We start from the raw sequence: 20,336 nt of genomic DNA on the forward strand, positions 1-20,336 counted from the left end.
AGCAAAACAAATACAATCTTATGTGACAAATGGAGAAATTCGAGCCACTAAAATATTCTATAAAAATGCCCCCAATGAAAGTTGCGGGCGTATAAAGCCAAGAATCGTGCAGGAACAAGTTTTTATTAGTCTAATGATTGTCACAAATCAACTTGCTGTATAGTTAGTTCAAACACCTGTTCAAAAAATTATGAAATGTATCCAGACTTACCTGACACCTTGCTGGCTATCAATCCAAGATAAATTATAGAAATACCACTACTGTTGAGGATAGCATCGATAACTCCTATTAATAATCTCCCAAAGTTTCTGTCAGATGACATTATTGGTCAATGAATGCATCTTGATACTCGTAGCCTACTCCAATTATTGGGGTGCTCTTGACAGCTCTCAGTACCCCCAGCGAACAACCACACATAAAGCGTCACACTCGTGACGGAATATGGTAAATAACTAACGGTATTTCCTCTATGTATAAAACGGTGTAGTGCAATCGTTTTTTGTTCAATCCATCTGACTGCTCAAGGGTTCGCTGAGAGAAAGAACATACGCAGCCATGTCGATCAGCCTCACTACTCTCTAAACAAAACTACTATGCGGACTCCCCGCATGTCGAGGGAAGGCAAAATGGGCTAATCTTAATCACATTTGCCTCGGGGAGCTCGACAGAAGTAGCGGACAGCTCCACCCAGCGAACCGTTGTCCTTATACCCAGCTATTTCGATAGGCCTAGAAGTGCATGCTCAAAATGACCTGAGGTTCACCATAAAGAAAAGTGACCATTAAGTTTGGGATTCAAGTTTATTGTTACAATGATGTGTAGATTGACATGTAGCGTAATTGGTTTCTTCCTATTAATTCTGAAATGTTCAAATTTGTCTCTTCCTATTAATTCTGAAATGTTCACTAAGAAACGTCTTAAAGGTGTTCCTATAGCCTAGCAGCCCCTAACTGGCACACTCATTGCTGCAGATCACGTTCATTAGCCTTACCTTACAATGATCAAATTCCTCCAATTGTGGACACTTGCACTTGTTCATTTTCAGAAGAAAAATAGTCAAGTATAATTTGTAGGCCTCTAGACCTAACACTTTAAATACCATAGATAGGAATTACAAAAAGAATAGCCCTATCAATTAATGTGTTCAATTACGCTCAATAAGGCTACTATGAAAGGGGCCAAACTAATTCGCCCCAATCATAGGCCTAGCCCGTGGCCTAGCCCGTGGCCTCTGATAAGGAACAGCACTTGCGCCATCTAGTGGTTTCAACTAGTTACCACAGCCACAAAGTCAAAATGGGCTATATCGTAGAAATTCATGAAAACAAAAATGTGCTTTTTAATTTAAGGTTGCGGTTAGACATAAGGTTATCAGTGTGGTTTAGGTTACGGTTAAGGTTAGGTTTAAAATCACATTTTAAGAAGATAAACTGTAGAAATGGGCGTGATTTATAACGCTGTGGCAACTACTAGTGAGGACCCCGTCTAATGCAAGAATTGGAGTTCCTATCCACAACGTCATCACGTTAGTATTCTGTTGACGTGGCGTAGCTAAACAAACGAACGCCAGTAAATCGGTGGAAGAATGGATGTACCTTAGGTCGTCGACGGAACAGTGCTCATGTTTTCAGGTAAAGTCTTCGTGCTTCATGACTTTTAATTTGCAAAAATTAACACGGGCCTTTACCAGCAACAATAATAGACACTTAGGGTACAGATGTTAGCTTGCCAGCCTAACTAATAGTTAGCTATTTTAGCTAACTAGCTAGCTACCTAACGCGTAGGTATTTGGCAGCTGCCTCAGTCAGTTGGGCTACAAAGTGTTTGGTTGCTTGCGTTTTACTAATGTAGTTGACTGGTGTGGTTGTTCGTGAGAGCACAATGTACGTAACTAACTAACGTTAGCTAGCTAGCTGGCAAGTTGTTTTCCCGCAGATAACCCATTCAAATAGACGGTAAACTTTATTAAACATTAGGGAGGACTGCTGTAAACTGGATATACCCCACTTGGGTTCTCAGATAGCTAGTTTAAGGTTAGCCAGAGAGCTAGATAGCATTGACCTCTATGCTCCGTAACGTTATGAATTGGCATTAATTATACTGAACAAAAATATAAACACAACATGTAACTTAAAGTGCTGGTCCCATGTTTCATGAGCTGAAATTAAAGATCCCAGAAATGTTCCATACGGGGAACGTTTTTTTCTCTCAAACTTTGTGCACAAAGTTGTTTACATCCCTGTTAGTGAGCATTTCTCCTTTGCCAAAATAATCCATCCACCTGACAGGTGTGGCATATCAAGAAGCTGATTAAACAACATGATCATTACACAAGTGCACCTTGTGCTTGGGACAATAAAGGCCACTCTAAAATGTGCAGTTTCGTCACACAACACAATGCCACAGATGTCAAAAGTTGAGGGAGCGTGCAATTGTCATTCTGACTGCAGGAATGTCCACCAGAGTTGTTGCCAGAGAATTTGTTAATTTCTCTACCATAAGCCGCCTCAATGTAGTTTTAGAGAATTTGGCAGTACGTCCAAGCGGCCTCACAACCACAGACCACGTGTAACCACGCCAGCCCAGGGCCTCCACATCCGGCTTCTTCACCTGCGGGATCGTCAGAGGAGGAGGTGAATTAACGTTAGTCTGGTTCTTTTGCTGTGACTGTTAACTTAGCAAGTTAACTAACGTTAGCTAGCTAGCTGTGACTTCTGCTTAAACTTTAGCCAAAGCATTTTATAACTAAGATAGACACAGCCTGTCGTTTTCAATGGGAACAAATGAGTCATAGTAGGCAGAACCAAGCACAAGCTAGCGTGAACCTATTGGTGTGTTCTAGTAAATTTATGTTTGAGAACTCCAACTCTTTACATTACAGTTTAGTCATTTAGCAGACGCTCTTATCCAGAGCGACTTACAGTTAGTAAAGTGCGCGTGTGCAATATATCAATTAGCCTTTGCACTCCTTCTAAACAATGTAATTTTTTGAAACTTTGGCAAAGGGTAAAGTCTACAAAACTTTGTCCATTCTATTCAGCACAGATTTTAGTTTTGGGAACAGAAAACTGCATTGAGATCAAATATTTCATTGAGAATTTGCAGAATGTCAGCCAACATCCATGTCGTTCCATCTTCTCCCACTGCCGGCCAATGGGCTTCCTCTCACTACCATATTTGGTAGTAAGTGGAAACGCCAAGCGGAGGCTTCACATTTATACGTCCAGTGAAATATCTGTGTCATTGTTCTATCTGTGCTTTAGCCCTCTGAACGTTAGCCAAAGTTTATCATGATATTATCTGACAAAAAGCTGTCACATCAGCAGCTGATGTTCCTCTCTGAATGTCAAATGGAAACAAACGCCAACGTTAGCTACCGGTTATATAAACAAGGAGCTTCAGTACACTGCAGTCTCCCAGGCGTCTATCTTATCAGTCAGTACAACTGGCTAAACGTACAAAACTGGACTTTAATCACCCCTATGAAGATCATTCAACTGGAAGAGTTGGACTGAATGCTCTGTTCTTCACATGCAAGAGACTTCAAACGTGCAATTGCAAATGCATGTGAGATCTTGTCTATATTGAGTGTAAATTCATGTAGGCTAACTAGCTAGGTGTACCTTTCAAAACAAGCTGATATATACTTTGCTAATCCATCTGAAGCTTTTAACTGTAACTGAAGCTGTTGTATAGCTATCAATAACAATGTCTCGCTCCTCTCTTTGAAGTGAAAAATGACTGGGAGAAGCCATCACTATGGTTTCCAGTCAGCCACGACAATGCAGCCTGCCAATGGAGGACATGCCTACCTATTTGGGAACAGCGCTGAGAACGATCTCTCTGAGGAGGATGGAGAGAGCTACGATCTGCGCACCCGAGGCCGGGACCGGAGGAGCACCTCCAGTGAGAGGTCAGATGACATTGTCCACCTGGTCCGAGACATTAAAGAAGGGGACACTCTGAATAGCTTCTCCCTGCAGTACCACTGCTCAGTAAGTCAACCTTAAATCCCTGTCTTACTCTCTAATGACAAGCCCTTTCAGACAGACCGGACATGTAGCTTTGACTTCTTACACTACTTTTTTGCAACACAAAAGTAAAGTGAACTTTGTTATGTCTCTGTGTATCGTAGGTAGCAGACATCAAGAGGGCCAACAACCTGTTGACAGAGCAGGACTTCTTTGCCCTGAGATCCATCAAGATCCCTGTGAAACGCTTCAGCGTGCTGACGGAGACCCACAACACTGCTCCTCGCAAATCTGCCTCCCCCACAGTCCCCCGACGCATCCACCAGCCCCCCATCTCCACAGAGACTTCCACAGACTCCTCTTCCTCCTCGTCCACAGACAGTGTGGGCAGCTTCCTGCAGGAAAAGGACAAGGACATAGAGCTGCTGGTCAAGTCCACTGGCACCTCCAGAAGCAGCCTGAACGAGGTGGTCTCCTCCCTGACCCTCCAGCAGCCCTTACTACTGGGGGAGCCTGACTTCAAGCCTGTCCTCAGGAAGGACCCCTACCATGGGGCAGACTGGGGCATGAGGTGGTGGACGGCGGTGGCCATCATGGTGGTGGTTGGCATCGTCACACCAGTGTTCTACCTGCTGTATTACGAGGTGCTGATGAAGGTGGATGTGAGCCACCACACCACCACGCCGTCGGCCAATCCCAAGGGCATGCAGCATGCCCAGATTCCTGAGCCTGTGGCAATCAATGGAGAGCCCAACTCAAGACCTCAGGCTGGAAACATACCTAAACCAGACTCACATGGACACAGTGATGTGGATGGCCACCTTGACCCCAAGAAAGAGAAAACGTAGTGAGGGTGAGAGTCACACTGAAGGAGTGGGAGATATTTCTGAGCAGTTAAATATGGTACAATCTCTCTGAGAATCACTTAATGGGGAACAGAATCCATTGGAAAATGTATAATAATTTGCCATGGACATACAGAATTAATGTTTTAAAAAAATGTTTTTAAAGCACTTTGTTTTTTGCACAGAGGTACCCAACTGCTTATTGTCCCTTTTTGTCAGCTGATGGGACTGTTTCTACCATAAAGCTGTCTACATGGTTTGTGCTATCTGGGATCCTTGGGACGCCCCTACCCTTAACCCCTATATTTTACCATAACCCTTACCCATATTACATTTTAACTTTAATGGGTTGATGTCAGAGTTGGACGTCCCAATGATCCCGGATAGCAATGACCCTGTCTAAAGTGAGGGTTAGATTCTTGGTCAGAAAAGTACTGATTGCTACCACTTATCATAGAGAATACTTAATGACAGTAATTTGAGGAATATTGGTCTTATACTTACAATATCAGTATTGTCTAAGATGTGTTGCAAATAATCTTGAACATTGCTTGTATATATTTTTGCCTGTCTAGGGAGAACTGCATTTTGACTCACAAAACCTGTATCTCTACTTAGGGCATGGTGACAACAGGAAATGCACAATATTCCCAAACACTAGCTAGCTATATTCTAGTGAAATGTTATTTTAGTTCCTTTTCCCCATTATGTCCATTTCATAAAATCAGTATGTGCCTTCAACCTGTGGAACACTACAACAGACTGAAAATAAAGTATTTTGAATAAATTATTGATGCTCAGACTTTGCAGTGTCTGCATGCTTCAGTGTTTAATTTGTTTATACAATTATTTACAAAGAGCCACTTACAGTATTTAAACTCCAACCACACATGCACATCTTGTTGATTCTCTCATTGTACATGTAGGTTCATCAAACAATATGTGAACTTGATGACAGTGTTAGTCATACAGCCAACAGCTATTTGGTAAATGCTAAATCATGATTTGCAGGGGGGAAACATTTGGAAGAGTGACAGTCAACATTATTTTGGCTTTTTAAATACTGTATGCTCTTGAGATAACATCCATACAGTTGGAGGTTAATATGTGGCTCCTTCATCCATGTTCTCATCACTGCCTGCACCAAAATCATCACCATCTTCAAAGTAACTGGCAATGTAGTCATTTTCCTACAAAAAGGCAGGTGTTAATTGTGACATTTGTCTATTAAACCCCATTGGTGTGTGAATGGCCTTACAAAAAAAGATTGCCGTTTTGAAACTGCAGTAAAAGTGCAGTAACTGCAGTTGACGGTGGTATTTTGGATGCAGTAATTGCAGAATAACTGCAGTGTATTGCAGATATACTGCACTGTAATGCAGTTACACAGAAATTACTGTAATAACAGTTATTTTGGACGCAATATTTGCAGCATATTGCAGTTTGACTGCAATCTTGTTTAGTAAGGGTGCTATGTGCATAGGTACTGTAGCTATTCAATTTGTAATTTATACTGAACAAAAATATAAAACGCAACATGTAAAGTGTTGGTCCCATGTTTCATGAACTGAAATAAAAGATCCCAGACATTTTCCATACGCACAAACTGCTTATTTCTCTCATTTTGTGGACAAATTTGTATACATCCCTGTTAGTGATCATTTATCATTTGCCAAGGCAGCAGCTACTCTTCCTGGGGTCTGGCAAAATTAAGGCAGTTATACCATTTAAAAAACATTACAATAAATGTATTACAGAATTCACAACACACGCCCTCAGGCCCATACTCCACTACCACATATCTACAACACAAAATCCATGTGTACGTGTGTGTATAGAGCGTATGTTATCATGTGTGTGTATGCATGTGTCTGTGCCTATGTTTGTGTTGCTTCACAATCCCCACTGTTCCATAAGGTGTATTGTTATTTGTTTTTTTAATCTGATTCTACTGCTTTCATCAGTTACCTGATGTGGAATAGAGTTCCATGTAGTCATGGCTCTATGTAGTACTGTGCGTCTCCCATAGTAACGCCAGGGTAGTGGGTTCGATCCCCGGGACCACCCATACGTAAAAATGTATGCACGCATGACTGTAAGTCGCTTTGATAAAAGCGTCTGCTAAATGGCATATTATTATTATTATAGTCTGTTCTGGACTTGGGGACTGTGAAGAGACCTCTGGTGGCATCTCTTGTGGGGTATACATGGGTGTCTGAGCTGTGTGCTAGTCGTTTAAATAGACAGCTCGGTGCTTTCAACATGTCAATACCTCTCACAAATACAAGTAGTGATGAAGTCAATCTCTCCTCTACTTTGAGCCAGGAGAGATTGACATGCATATTATTAATGCTTGCTCTCTGTGTACATCCAAGGGCCAACTATGCTGCCCTGTTCTGAGCCAATTGCAATTTTCCTAAGTCCCTCTTTGTGGCACCTGACCACACGACTTAACAGTAGTCCAAGTGCGACAAAACTAGAGCCTGTAGGACCTGCCTTGTTGATAGTGCTGTTAAGAAGGTAGAGCAGCACTTTATTATGGACAGACTTCTCCCCATCTTAGCTACTGTTGTATCAATATGTTATGACCATGACAGTTTACAATCCAGGGTTACTCCAAGCAGTTTAGTCACCTCAACTTGTTAAATTTCCACATTATTTATTACAAGATTAAGTTGAGGCTTAGGGTTTAGTGAATGATTTGTCCCAAATACAATGCTTTTAGTTTTTGAAATATTTAGGACTAACTAATTCCTTGCCACCCATTCTGAAACTAACTGCAGCTCTTTGTTAAGTGTTGCAGTCATTTCAGTTGCTTTAGTAGCTGACATGTATAGTGTTTAGTCATCCGCATACATAGACACGCTGGCTTTACTCAAAGCCAGTGGCATGTCGTTAGTAAAAATTGAAATAAGTAAGGGGCCTAGACAGCTGCCCTGGGGAATTCCTGATTCTACCTGGATTATGTTGGAGAGGCTTCCATTAAAGAACACCCTCTGTGTTCTGTTAGACAGGTAACTCTTTATCCACAATATTGCAGGGGGTGTAAAGCCAGATTATGATCGATAATGTCAAAAGCCGCACTGAAGTCTAACAAAACAGCCCCCACAATCTTTTTATTATCAATTTCTCTCAGCCAATCATCAGTCATTTTGTGTAATTGCTGTGCTTGTTGAATGTCCTTCCCTATAAGCGTGCTTAAAGTCTGTTGAATGTGAGTCCACATACTCACATAGGCAGGAGCTGCTTTCAGGAACTCAACTGGCTGCCTGTTGATGCTAGGGTGTCCCAGAATAGACTGGGTTTGGTTTACAGGAATATTTATGGACAGCTGATAAAACTGTGGGTTTGCACAACCAAATAATTTCTGCACAAACTGTCAGAAACCATCTCAGGGAAGCGCATCTGCGTGCTCGTCGTCCTCACTAGGGTCTTGACCTAACTGCAGTGGGCAAATGTTCACCTTCAATGGCCACTGGCATGCTGGAGAAGTGTGCTCTTCACAGATGAATCCCGGTTTCAACTGTAACGGGCAGATGGAAGACAGCGTGTATGGCGTTGTGCAGGCTAACGGTTTAATGATGTCAACGTTGTGAACAGAGTGCCCCGTGGTGGCGGTGGGGTTATGGTTTGGGCAGGCATAAGCTACAGACAACAAACACAATTGCATTTTATCGATGGCAATTTGAATGCACAGAGATACCGTGACGAGATCCTGAGGCCTATTGTCGTGCCATTCATCCGCCACCATCACCTCATGTTTCAGCATGATAATGCACGGCCCCATGTCGCAAGGATCTGTACACAATTCCTGGAAGCAGAAAACGTCCTAGGTCTACCATGGCCTGCATACTCACTAGACATGTCACCCATGGAGCATGTTTGGGATGCTCTGGATCGACGTGTACGACAGCGTGCTCCAGTTCCCACCAATATCCAACAACTTCGCACAGCTATTGAAGAGTGGGACAACATTCCACCTGCCACAATCATCAGCCTGATCAACTCTATGCGAAGGAGATGTGTCGCACCGCATGAGATGAGGCAAATGGTGGTCACACCAGATACTGTATGGTTTTGTGATACACGCCCCTACTTTTTTTTTTAAGGTATCAAATTAATTTATTGCAATTGACTGATTTCCTTATATGAACTGTAACTCTGTAACTCAGTAAAATCTTTTAAATTGTTGCATGTTCCGTTTAAATTTTTGTTCAGTGTATATTGCATATTGTGATCTTCATATTGTCATTTATCATACCCAGAAACCATCTGAGATGTCTCAATACCAAGTTCATTGCATGGAAGTGTGTCAGCGAACAATTTGAAATACAATACATTGTGCGATAGAAGTTGACTACTAAGGATGATTTAGATCAAAATTGGACTTTATATTACAACTAGGGGGGGTTACCTCTTCTAATTCCTCCTCGTCCAACTCCTCTCCTTCAATTTCTTCCTCCTCTCCTTCCTCTGTAGTTTTCTTTTCTTCTTTCTCCTCATCTGATTTGACATCATCTTTCTTTTCAAGTTCCTGAAGAAATAGCAATTTTGTATGACTATCCAGATATACAAACAGCTTTCACACATAAAACATTATATGATGGGTATGTTCATTTTATCATTATACAAGTCAATGTTATCAGGCTATTAGAATGTCAAATCTGAATGTACAGATAATCCCAACCTAGCCCAAACCTTCATCTCCAGAGATTGGGTGTTTTAAAATAATAAATCAATTTATATAAGAAGTGAAAAGGAATAAAGGTGATGAAAGTGACTTACATCTAATTTACTGAGTACATCTGATTTTTCTTTGCTTGACACCTTTATGGGTTTCTTCTTTGCACCTAATAATATTACATTCTTTAGGAAATATAGCTATTAGCATAACATCATAATGACATAATTGAAATATAAAAAAAGATATGTTTGATTATCATTACACAAACTTTAAGTACCCGGTTTTACATTCAACTTTTTCTTTTGAGGCATCAGTTCTTTTGGAAAGAGCTGCCAGTCTGTAATGACAAACAAGGGAGAAGTTATATTAAAATAAGTTAATAATATTGGAAATCAGACTCAGGTTTTGTTAAAGGGGCAGTGCAGTCAAAAACGAGATTTTTCAATTTTTTAACGATATTTATTTCCACACTATGAGGTTGAAATATCACTGAAATTGTGAAAATGATGATACAGTGAGGGAAAAAAAGTATTTGATCCCCTGCTAATTTTGTACGTTCGCCCAATGACAAAGAAATTATCAGTCTATCATTTTAATGGTAGGTTTATTTGAAAAGTGAGAGACAGAATAACAACAAAAGAATCCAGAAAAACGCATGTCAAAAATGTTATAAATTGATTTGCATTTTAAATGAGGGAAATAAGTATTTGACCCCCTCTCAATCAGAAAGATTTCTGGCTCCCAGGTGTCTTTTATACAGGTAATGAGCTGAGATTAGGAGCACACTCTTAAAGGCAGTGCTCCTAATCTAAGTTTGTTACCTGTATAAAAGACACCTGTCCACAGAAGCAATCAATCAGATTCCAAACTCTCCACCATGGCCAAGACCAAAGAGCTATCCAAGGATGTCAGGGACAAGATTGTAGACCTACACAAGGCTGGAATGGGCTACAAGACCATCGCCAAGCAGCTTGGTGAGAAGGTGACAAAAGTTGGTGCGATTATTTGCAAATGGAAGAAACACAAAATAACTGTAAATCTCCCTCGGCCTGGGGCTCCATGCAAGATCTCACCTCGTGGAGTTGAAATGATCATGAGAACGGTGAGGAATCAGCCCAGAACTACACTGGAGGATCTTGTCAATGATCTCAAGGCAGCTGGGACCATAGTCACCAAGAAAACAATTGGTAACACACTACGCCGTGAAGGACTGAAATCCTGCAGCGCCCGCAAGGTCCCCCTGCTCAAGAAAGCACATATACATGCCCGTCGGAAGTTTGCCAATGAACATCTGAATGATTCAGAGTGATGTGGTCAGATGAGACCAAAATGGAGCTCTTTGGCATCAACTCAACTTGCCATGTTTGGAGGAGGAGGAATGCTGCCTATGACCCCAAGAACACCATCCCCACCGTCAAACATGGAGGTGGAAACATTATGCTTTGGGGATGTTTTTCTGCTAAGAGGACAGGACAACTTCACCGCATCAAAGGGACGATGGTTGGGGCCATGCACCATCAAATCTTGGGTGAGAACCTCCTTCCCTCAGCCAGGGCATTGAAAATGGGACGTGGATGGGTATTCCAGCATGACAATGACCCAAAACACACAGCCAAGGCAACAAAGGAGTGGCTCAAGAAGAAGCACATTAAGGTCCTGGAGTGGCCTAGCCAGTCTCCAGACCTTAATCCCATAGAAAATCTGTGGAGGGAGCTGAAGGTTCGAGTTGCCAAATGTCAGCCTCGAAACCTTAATGACTTGGAGAAGATCTGCAAAGAGGAGTGGGACAAAATCCCTCCTGAGATGTGTGCAAACCTGGTGGCCATCTACAAGAAATGTCTGACCTCTGTGATTGCCAACAAGGGTTTTGCCACCAGGTACTAAGTCATGTTTTGCAGAGGGGTCAAATACTTATTTCCCTCATTAAAATGCAAATCAATTTATAACATTTTTGACATGCGTTTTTCTGGATTTTCTTGGTGTTATTCTGTCTCTCACTGTTCAAATAAACCTACCATTAAAATTATAGACTGATCATTTCTCTGTCAGTGGGCAAACGTACAAAATCAGCAGGGGATCAAATACTTTTTTCCCTCACTGTATGCCCTTTTAGTGCAAGAGCTTTTTGAAAAAAATGTCAGCCTTTTCAGGTGGGATGGAGTTTTTGGCCCACAGATCACAATCTGATCTGATCATTCTGACCAATGACCAGCCATCTTTTATTTGCATATGCATCCTCCTACTTTGAAGGGGTAAGCAGGGTAGCTCTAGAGCAGGGCTCTCCAACCCTGTTCCTGGAGAGCTACCCTCCTGTAGTTTTTCACTCCAACCCCAGTTGTAACTAACCTGATTCAGCTTATCACCCAGCTAATTATTAGAATCAGGTGTGCTAGATGAGGGTTGGACTGAAAACCTACAGTATGGTAGCTCTCCAGAAACAGGATTGGAGAACCCTGCTCTAGAGTCTAGCCAATCAGCACTGTATGTAAATATTTGTTTTACTTGTATCATCTCGCCGAAAAACAATGAGACTGAGCAGTTCAATGGTAAAAGGAGGCTCAGGGAAATAAATGACAAAAAATATATTTAAGTTATTTTCATGAAATAAACCCACACCATGATTTATCAGACACAGTGAGGATTTTAAAATACATTTAAAAAGACTGCATGGGGACTTTAATCTGATAATGTCCAAATTGACCAATTACCTGGTGTCCACTCCTCATCCAACATATTTTGTCTCTGATACCTCTCCTTGTATCTTTCCACATCTATTTGATATGTAAACAGTAAAGGTTATGCATGGATACTCACACAAACGGAAACTAAACACTCAAGTCAGCAAGCACATTTTGTATCTGCTGGAAATATCTCTTAAATACATATAATTTTCTGTAGTACATTGAGCATATGACCAACTGACTCAAAAGTACAGATAAAGCAGTTATTTCTACTATACATCAATAAGCCACGATAAGGCTGCACTTGATACGGATACATAATCTTACCCCAGAAAAGAATGTGCTCGAAATCCAAGTTTAGGAATTTATAACTCAATATTCTCTCCTAGATCTGCCTCTCTGTCTACAGTGTTACATTACCTCACGCCATTTTCTTAATGGATGATGAGATACACTCACCATTGCTGATAATGCACTCTCTCACCTCCTTTCCCAGCCAGAGGCCTGATGTTGTGGGGTAGTTGTCTCATGGTTCCCCTTATCTCCTGTTTCAGGGCTAGCATGTAGTCCTCATCTTCTCCCACTTTCAACGGCACAGGCTTGAACTCCACATCCTGAATGGGGAAAATAATTAAGCCCACCAGCAATCCACCCAGAACCAGTAGAGGTTGTTCCCATAGTAAAGAAGCTATTTCATAATTTTTCATCAGTGAAACTGTTGTACTTTATGGCAGCAGGTAGCCTAGTGGTTAAGAACGTTGGGCGAGTAACTGAAAAGTCGCTGGTTTGAATCCCCGGGCCGACTATGTCAAAAAAACATGTCGATGTGCCCTTGAGCAAGGCACTTAACCCTAATTGCTCCTGTAAGTCCCTCTGGATAAGAGTGTCTGCTAAATCAGTGTCTCCCAACTCCAGTCCTCCAGTACCCTCAGCAGTACACATTTTTGTTGTAGTCACGGACAAGCACACGTGATTCAACTTGTTAACTAATCATCAAGCCCTCCATCAGTTGAATCATGTGAGTTTGTCTGGGGCTACAACTGAAACGTGTGCTTTTGGTGGTACTGGAGGACTGGAGTTGGGAAACACTGTGCTAAATGACGTAAATGTACTAAAAGCCCATTCTTCCCAAGACAATGTCTCTTACTGGTCCAGGAAACAGAGACCATAAGCCTGGTAAATGCAGTCAGTATAGTACTACTCACTGGATACAGCTTGTTGGGCCCCACTCTGGTCTGAGGCATATTCCCCCTGCTGAGGCCCAGGGATTCGATGTTGAAGCTGAAGGCAGCTATACCACGGCCTTTACCACCAGCCATGTCTGCACTATGATGGGGCTGCTGCTTCCAACACGCAATAACCTATATTACAGAGGACATGGTGATGTTCACATTCTCTCACAAACACGCGCACACAAACACATGCCCCCTCAGATTTGTCCTGTAATTTTTATTTTTTATACGTATTTACTTTTTTGTTGTTTCTCTGTAATACTACTAGCACCTAGCAATTTTATGAAGTTGGCTTTAGCTAGCCCAGATAGGTTCCCAATCTCCCAACCTCATAACTAGCTACCAAGAAGCTAGCTGCTTTTAGAAACGCTAGTATTTACACACTAGCATTGCTAGGAAGTAGCTTGCAATTTTTTTTACAAAAAACATCTAATAGAACATAAATTAAACAGACTTTCCAAACGTGGGTCTGTTGTACCCCTCGTACCCCTGCATATCGACTCGGTACTGGTACTCCCTGTATATAGCCATGTTATTTTGACTCATTATTGTTATTCGTTATTCACTGTGTATTTATTCCTTGTGCCACTATTTCTATGTTGTATCTTTAACCCTGCATTGTTGGAAAAGGACACCTGTTGTTTACAAAGTGACAATAGACTTTTATTTGATTTTTTATTTGATTTGTAGAATCACTTCCTCTCTGCTTCACGTGTGCCATACCTGCAAAAAATTGTGGGGGACTTTTATTTTGACATGAGGTAAGCAAAGGAACTGACTTTGCTGAGTAACTTCATGGATCTACAACAGACCCACGTTTGGAAATTATGTTGAATTATATGTTCCATTAGATGTTTATTTTAATTTTATTCCCCCCTGCATAAAGACCAAGCCTACAGACAATCAACAGAGTAAGCTGAAATTTTATTTTATTTTATTTAACTTCTGGCTTCCAGCGGACTATTCCATTTTTACAATGTAATTCCTTGCAAAGCTAGTGTGTAAATATTAGCATTGCTAAAAGCAGCTACCAAGAAGCCCTTTCAGGCTATCAATCAAATTCGAGTAGCTAGTTTGTAGCTGGCAAGGTTGGTAGACTTTAGAAAAGCAAGCAATAACTAAATGTACTGAATAAGACTAATTCCCACCAGTCAGGAGGATACAGAGGTATGCTTAGATATGCAGAAAAATTGACATAATTTGACATAGAATTAAGCATAGTGATTATGACAAGATTGCAGGAAAAGCGGTTTCAGGTGTATGAAAAATGCAAAGTTCTCCAATTTAATCCCCTGCCAGACCCCAGCCATCCTCACATACTTTGTGCCCCCTCAGATTTTGGGTGTGGATGACACCCTCATGCACACACACACACACAAACAAACAGGAACATTTCAAATTAATTTCACTGGCTATATTTCCATCCAATTGGCGACAGATTTTCATGGGAATATTCTAAAATCTGCATAAAAACAATATGTGCATTTTCCAACCAGAGATGTTTCCATCAAATTGACATGTTGCAGACAAAAGCCTGTGCGTGATGAGATAGTGCACATAAAAATACCCTTTGTGGTTAAATTCCAATGTAGCGAATAAAAAATACAAGTTAAATGGGTTTCTATGGCATTTTCAACTCTACTGATGGTTCTCACAAAACAAATGTTGCGTTATATAGTAGCCAAGAGCGCACAACTGTTGGCTAGTGCGCAGGTATAGCCTACATGATGAGATTATTATGGACAAAAGAGCAAGGTTATTTTTATTTGTCATGTCACCAGAATAAGACCTCTCGATATTTATTGGAAAGAAGCATCAAGCTCATCACCTTGCACTTTCACCACCCTGTGAAGTTCATCATCATTTATTTCATTTGTAATAAACTGGATGCTTTCCCGACACATTGTGGAAAGACCACACAACATGTCATCGCGTGTCTCCAAGTTTACTTTGATAGGATGGTTATTAGCCTATATCAATATTTGTGCATAAAAGCGTTTGCACTGACATTTCTCGCATAATTTATTTTACCAACAACAAAAGATCCCAACTTGTCTAGCGTATTTTGTTTCGTCGACATTTGGAAAGTTTACCGGAAATTTTTCTGTTTCCATCAGGCCTGACAAAAATGCGTTACTTTTCTTATGCGACATGCACTTTACTCGCATAAAAAGGTTGGACGTAAACCTGGTTAATAGTGTCAGCTGTCAATGCATCACTAACCACGTTTCCATCCAACCATTTCATGCCCATGAATTACCTGATGTACGAAAAAACTAACGCCCGGGCTGTCGGTACAATTTTATAAATGCTGATAAGACAATTTTCGTTCGACATGGTGGGATCTTTTTGTGTGGGTAAAATTAATTAAGCAATACATGGTGGTGGAAACGCCTCTATGCGCAAATATTGATATAATAACGATCATATCGAAGTAAATTTGCGATGATGAAATGTTGTGTGGTCCTCCCACTATGACTCGGGAAATTCAGCAGTTTATTAGGCTACAGATGAAATACATTATGATGAACTTCACAGGGTGGTGAATGTGCAAGGTGATGAGCTTGACATGTCGAGGGTCTTATTCTGGTGACATGATCATCGATGCTTGGCTGCCGTTTGACAAATATAAATAATATAGTTTATCCATAATAATCTCATAATGTAGGCTAAATAGCCTACCCGCACTGTATCTGCAACAGCGCATGTGCCAAGACCAGAATGGGCACGTTTGCTATATAACGCAAGTTTTTTGTGACAACCATCAGTAGAGTTGAAAAATAGTTGAAAATGCGAAAGTCAGTTTGATGGCAACAGATCTCTGGTGGGAAAATGCGCATATTGTTTTATGCAGATTTTAGAATATTCGCATGAAAAGCTGTCACAAATTGGATGGAAACCTAGCTACAGTCAGCCCATTGTGTGAATTGAAATCCATTGCATGTTTGTTATCTTTTTTGAACTAGAATAGCGTGTTCTGTGTGGGTTAATCAAATAGTCGAATGTCATTAAATTAAAAGTAGGACCTAATTACCACGCGACCACGCCACCGGTGAATTGTAGGTCCTTTTCGTTCTCCTTTGCGCACAGCTGATACGTTGTAGCGATACATACATTGGGCATGGTTTATATGACGACATGGGTAGGTGTGTTCTAACCAATAGCTTTTGGTTTTCACAGTGCAGTCATACATCTATCCGTCCAGTCAACATGCGTTCCTCCCACAAGGGTGTGTCCGGCGCCACCATTATTTTTGCGTATTAAAATCATAGACATTCAAATACAGTGATATTACAGTACCTGTGTGTAGCAGAAAAACGGCAATTGACCGCATCTTTGTTATTACGCGTCGCCAAGTGCATGACCTGGGATGTCTGCCACAGACTGGTACGCGCATAAATCCCTCGGAGAAGGACTATACTGGATCCAGGAGAAGTTTTTCGAATCGTCAAACAGAGCTAATATTTGGCTCCTCCGAGGATCTCACCAAGACGTAGTGATAGACACAGGCTTGGGTTTGAGGAGCTTACCTGACTACATTAACTCCAAAAGTCTGCTTGGAGACGACCCGCAGCGAAAGAACCCCCTTTTGGCAATCGCCACCCACGCCCACTTCGACCACTCAGGTGGTCTGCATCAGTTCCAACAGGTCGGGGTCCACAGTGCAGAGGTCGATGCGCTGGCTAACGGAGACAACTTCGAGACTGTCACCTGGCTGTCCGACAGAGAGATAGTCCAGGCTCCCTGGCCGGGATGGAGGGCCAGGCAGTACAGAGTCAAGGCTGTACAACCAACACATATACTACAAGAAGGTAAGAACCAAACCAAACAATCTATAAAGATACCAATGTGGTGGCATAATTGTTGCAAAAATCTAGAAGACCATTGGCTGAATTCAGTCTCTAATGTATGATGTGGAGTTGAGATAAGGATATGGTCAATATGAATGTAATAACACAGCCCTTTAAGGATGTGTCTGCACCCCTTGTTACAGACTTTGAATTGGAATACGCTTTCACATTAGGCTGCATCCCAAGGGAAATGTATACTGCAGACTTGGCAGAGCACTAACACTGACCTCCCATCACTCACACACACACACACGCACACACACACACACACATACACACACACACACACACACACACACACACACACACACACACACACACACACACACACACACACACACACACACCTAGCATGACCCCTCCCTTTTTTGTATTCCATCATACTCTCTTAATAGAAGTCAGAGCTTTAAAAATCTTACTGCACATTCTTGAGATTAGGTTCCACACACCCTAAATAAGTCTATTGACTCAGTTACATGAACTGTACAATGTTTTTGCTTATAATGGGTCCCATAGGAAATATTATTTATGGTCATGGTTCAATGTGTGAATGACACATACACCGGATAGGTGCAGTGAAATGTGTTGTTTTTACAGGGTCAGCATAGTAGTACGGCACCCCTGGAGAAAATGAGGGTTAAGTGCCTTGCTCAAGGGCACATCGACAGATTTTTCACCTTGTCGGCTCGGGTATTCGAACCAGCGACCTTTCGGTTACTGGCCCAATGCTCTAACCACTAGGACATTGAATATCCCTTTGAGCATTTTAAAGTTATTTATTACACTTTGGATGGTGTATCAATACACCCAGTCACTACAAAGATACAGGCATCCTTCCAAACTCAGTTGATGGAGAGGAAGGAAACCGCTCAGGGATTTCACCATGAGGCCAATGGTGATTTTAATCCAGTTACAGAGTTAAATGGCTGTGATAGGAGAACTGAGGATGGATCAACAACATTGTAGTTACTACACAATACTAACCTAAATGACAGAGTGAAAAGAAGGAAGCCTGTACAGAATAAAAATATTCCAAAACATGGATCCTGTTTGCAATAAGGCACTAAAGTAATACTGCAAAAAATGTGGAAAATAAATTAACTTTTTGTCCTGAATATAAAGCATTATGTTTGGGGCAAATCCAACACAACACATCACTGAGTACCACTTTTCATAGTTTCAAGCATGGTGGTGGCTGCATCGTGTTATGGGTATGCTTGTCATTGGCAAGGACTAGGGAGTTTTTTTTTTGATAAATAGAAAAGGAATAGAGCTAAGCACAGGCAAAGTCCTAGAGGAAAACCTGGTTCAGTCTGCTTTCCAACAGACACTGGGAGACAAATCCATCTTTCAGCAGGACAATAACCTAAAACGCAAGGCCAATTATACACTGGAGTTACTTACCAAGACGACATTGAATGTTCCTGAGTGGCCTAGTTACAGTTTTGACTTAAACCAGCTTGAAAATCTATGGCAAGACTTGAAAATGGCTGTCTGGCAATGATCAACAAACAACTTGACAGAGCTTGTAGAATTTATGAAGAATAATGGTTAAATATTGTACAATCCAGGTTTGCAAAGCTCTTAGTGACGTACCCAGAAAGACTCAAAGCTATAATCACTGCCAAAGGTGATATTAACATATATTGACTCAGGGGGTTGAATACTTATTTAATCCAAATATATTAGTTTTATTTTCCATTAATACTTTTAATTGTTTATTTTTTACTTTGACGTTACAGAGTATTTTGTGTAGATCATTGACAAAAATGAGAATTCAATTGATTTTAATCCCACTTTGTAACACAACAAAATGTGGAAAAGGTCAAGGGGTGTGAATACTTTCTGAAGGCACTGTATATGCTATTTTCATACTCAGCCGATGACTTTGATGGATTTTATTTCAGCCTTTACAGCAGACTAGACCCGGCCATACTGAATTACTACAGAGCCTGAGAGGGAGAATGTACACATATTCAATCCCATCCACAGAGATCAGACCACAACACAAGGTATATTCTTGCTATGAAGACACACACGTACTCCTGATCCATATTCTTCATTATGGCAGCTTTTTCGTCCCGTCTTGTCAGATTTTCACGCATTGCCGCACACTTAAAAAAGTTGGATCAAACTCTCCCCAGCCAGCATCCGATCCCTGTGTAATCTGTGCACTGGTCAATACACTTCTGCTGCGTCAGTGCTGCAATGCAGTTGGAATATCTTATTGCTCAATGTGTCCGTTTTCCCCGTCTTTCTCTCTCTCTCCTTACTCTCCCTCAGGTGATGTCATCAACCTGGGTGACAGGCAGCTGACGGTGCTGCACATGCCCGGCCACTCCCGGGGCAGTATATGCCTGCACGACGGTGACAACAAGATGCTGTTCAGTGGGGATGTGGTCTACGACGGAGCCATGATCGACTGGCTGCCCACCAGCCGGGTCAGCGACTACATCAGCAGCTGTGAGCGCCTGGTGGGGCTGGTGGACAGCGAGCAGGTGGACCAGGTAATGCCGGGACACTATCACACATTTGGAGCGAAGCGGCTCCACCGCATCGCCTCGGGGTACATCGACAAAGCAGGCACCTGCCCGGCACGCTTCTCCACGTTTGCCTGGAGGACCTTGGCCGGATTGGCACTACGGGCCTCCAACACACGGGGCATCTGCTAGCCATAGGGACAGGCTAGCATGTTGAGTCGCACAGATAGACTGGCGATATGAGGGAGATAATTCACCCCCTCAATGATCAGGAAGTCTATGTATTTTAAATCAGAAACTGCTGTGATACAATGTATGTTATTTTTACGTCATTCATCAAAATGCCCCCATCGCTTTACATCAGGCAATGATTGACAGAATATCGAGATTCCCGTCATTATGGGATGCATTCAAGACTGGAAAATGAATCTTGTTTTTTATATACTATTAAGAATATGTTGGAATGTGCTTTCACATTAGGCAGCATCTCTTATGGCAGTGTTTCACAACCCCAGTACCCACTGTTGCACATTTTTGTTTCACTGTTGCACATTTTTGTTTAGCCAGTGTCTAACTACTCAAGGCTAACCA

The 20,336-nt window shown here is 41.6% G+C and overlaps 3 protein-coding genes across 4 annotated transcripts; 2 read left to right on the top strand and 1 right to left on the bottom strand.

Annotated features, from left to right (window-relative positions):
- The first annotated feature begins 1,537 nt into the window (after positions 1 to 1,537).
- LOC311145161 (lysM and putative peptidoglycan-binding domain-containing protein 3-like) lies at positions 1,538 to 5,617 on the top strand. 2 transcript variants are annotated; one of them, XM_084181363.1, is made up of 4 exons: positions 1,538 to 1,632; positions 2,518 to 2,634; positions 3,733 to 3,996; positions 4,137 to 5,617. In XM_084181363.1, exons 3-4 carry the CDS (start codon positions 3,739 to 3,741, stop codon positions 4,818 to 4,820), a joined length of 942 nt encoding a protein of 313 aa, XP_084037489.1. In that variant the 5' UTR covers positions 1,538 to 1,632; positions 2,518 to 2,634; positions 3,733 to 3,738; the 3' UTR covers positions 4,821 to 5,617. The 2 variants fall into 2 exon arrangements, with proteins under 2 accessions (XP_084037489.1, XP_084037488.1); XM_084181362.1 differs by lacking the exon at positions 2,518 to 2,634 and having other exon boundaries at positions 1,548 to 1,632.
- A 2,955-nt stretch (positions 5,618 to 8,572) lies between these two features.
- Positions 8,573 to 13,501, bottom strand: LOC311145163 (DNA-directed RNA polymerase III subunit RPC7-like; the record flags this gene model as incomplete). The annotated part of the gene is made up of 7 exons (XM_084181366.1): positions 8,573 to 8,770; positions 9,232 to 9,351; positions 9,603 to 9,667; positions 9,779 to 9,838; positions 12,210 to 12,272; positions 12,667 to 12,796; positions 13,388 to 13,501. 7 exons carry the CDS (start codon positions 13,499 to 13,501, stop codon positions 8,573 to 8,575), a joined length of 750 nt encoding a protein of 249 aa, XP_084037492.1.
- Positions 13,502 to 16,784: 3,283 nt separating this feature from the next.
- On the top strand, positions 16,785 to 19,937 carry LOC311144222 (acyl-coenzyme A thioesterase MBLAC2-like; the record flags this gene model as incomplete). The annotated part of the gene is made up of 2 exons (XM_084180228.1): positions 16,785 to 17,226; positions 19,549 to 19,937. The coding sequence occupies 2 exons, from the start codon at positions 16,785 to 16,787 to the stop codon at positions 19,935 to 19,937; spliced, it is 831 nt and encodes a 276-aa protein (XP_084036354.1).
- Positions 19,938 to 20,336: the final 399 nt, after the last annotated feature.

Source organism: Coregonus lavaretus, assembly GCF_964263955.1.
Source record: "Coregonus lavaretus genome assembly, chromosome: 17".
NCBI lineage: Eukaryota > Metazoa > Chordata > Actinopteri > Salmoniformes > Salmonidae > Coregonus > Coregonus lavaretus.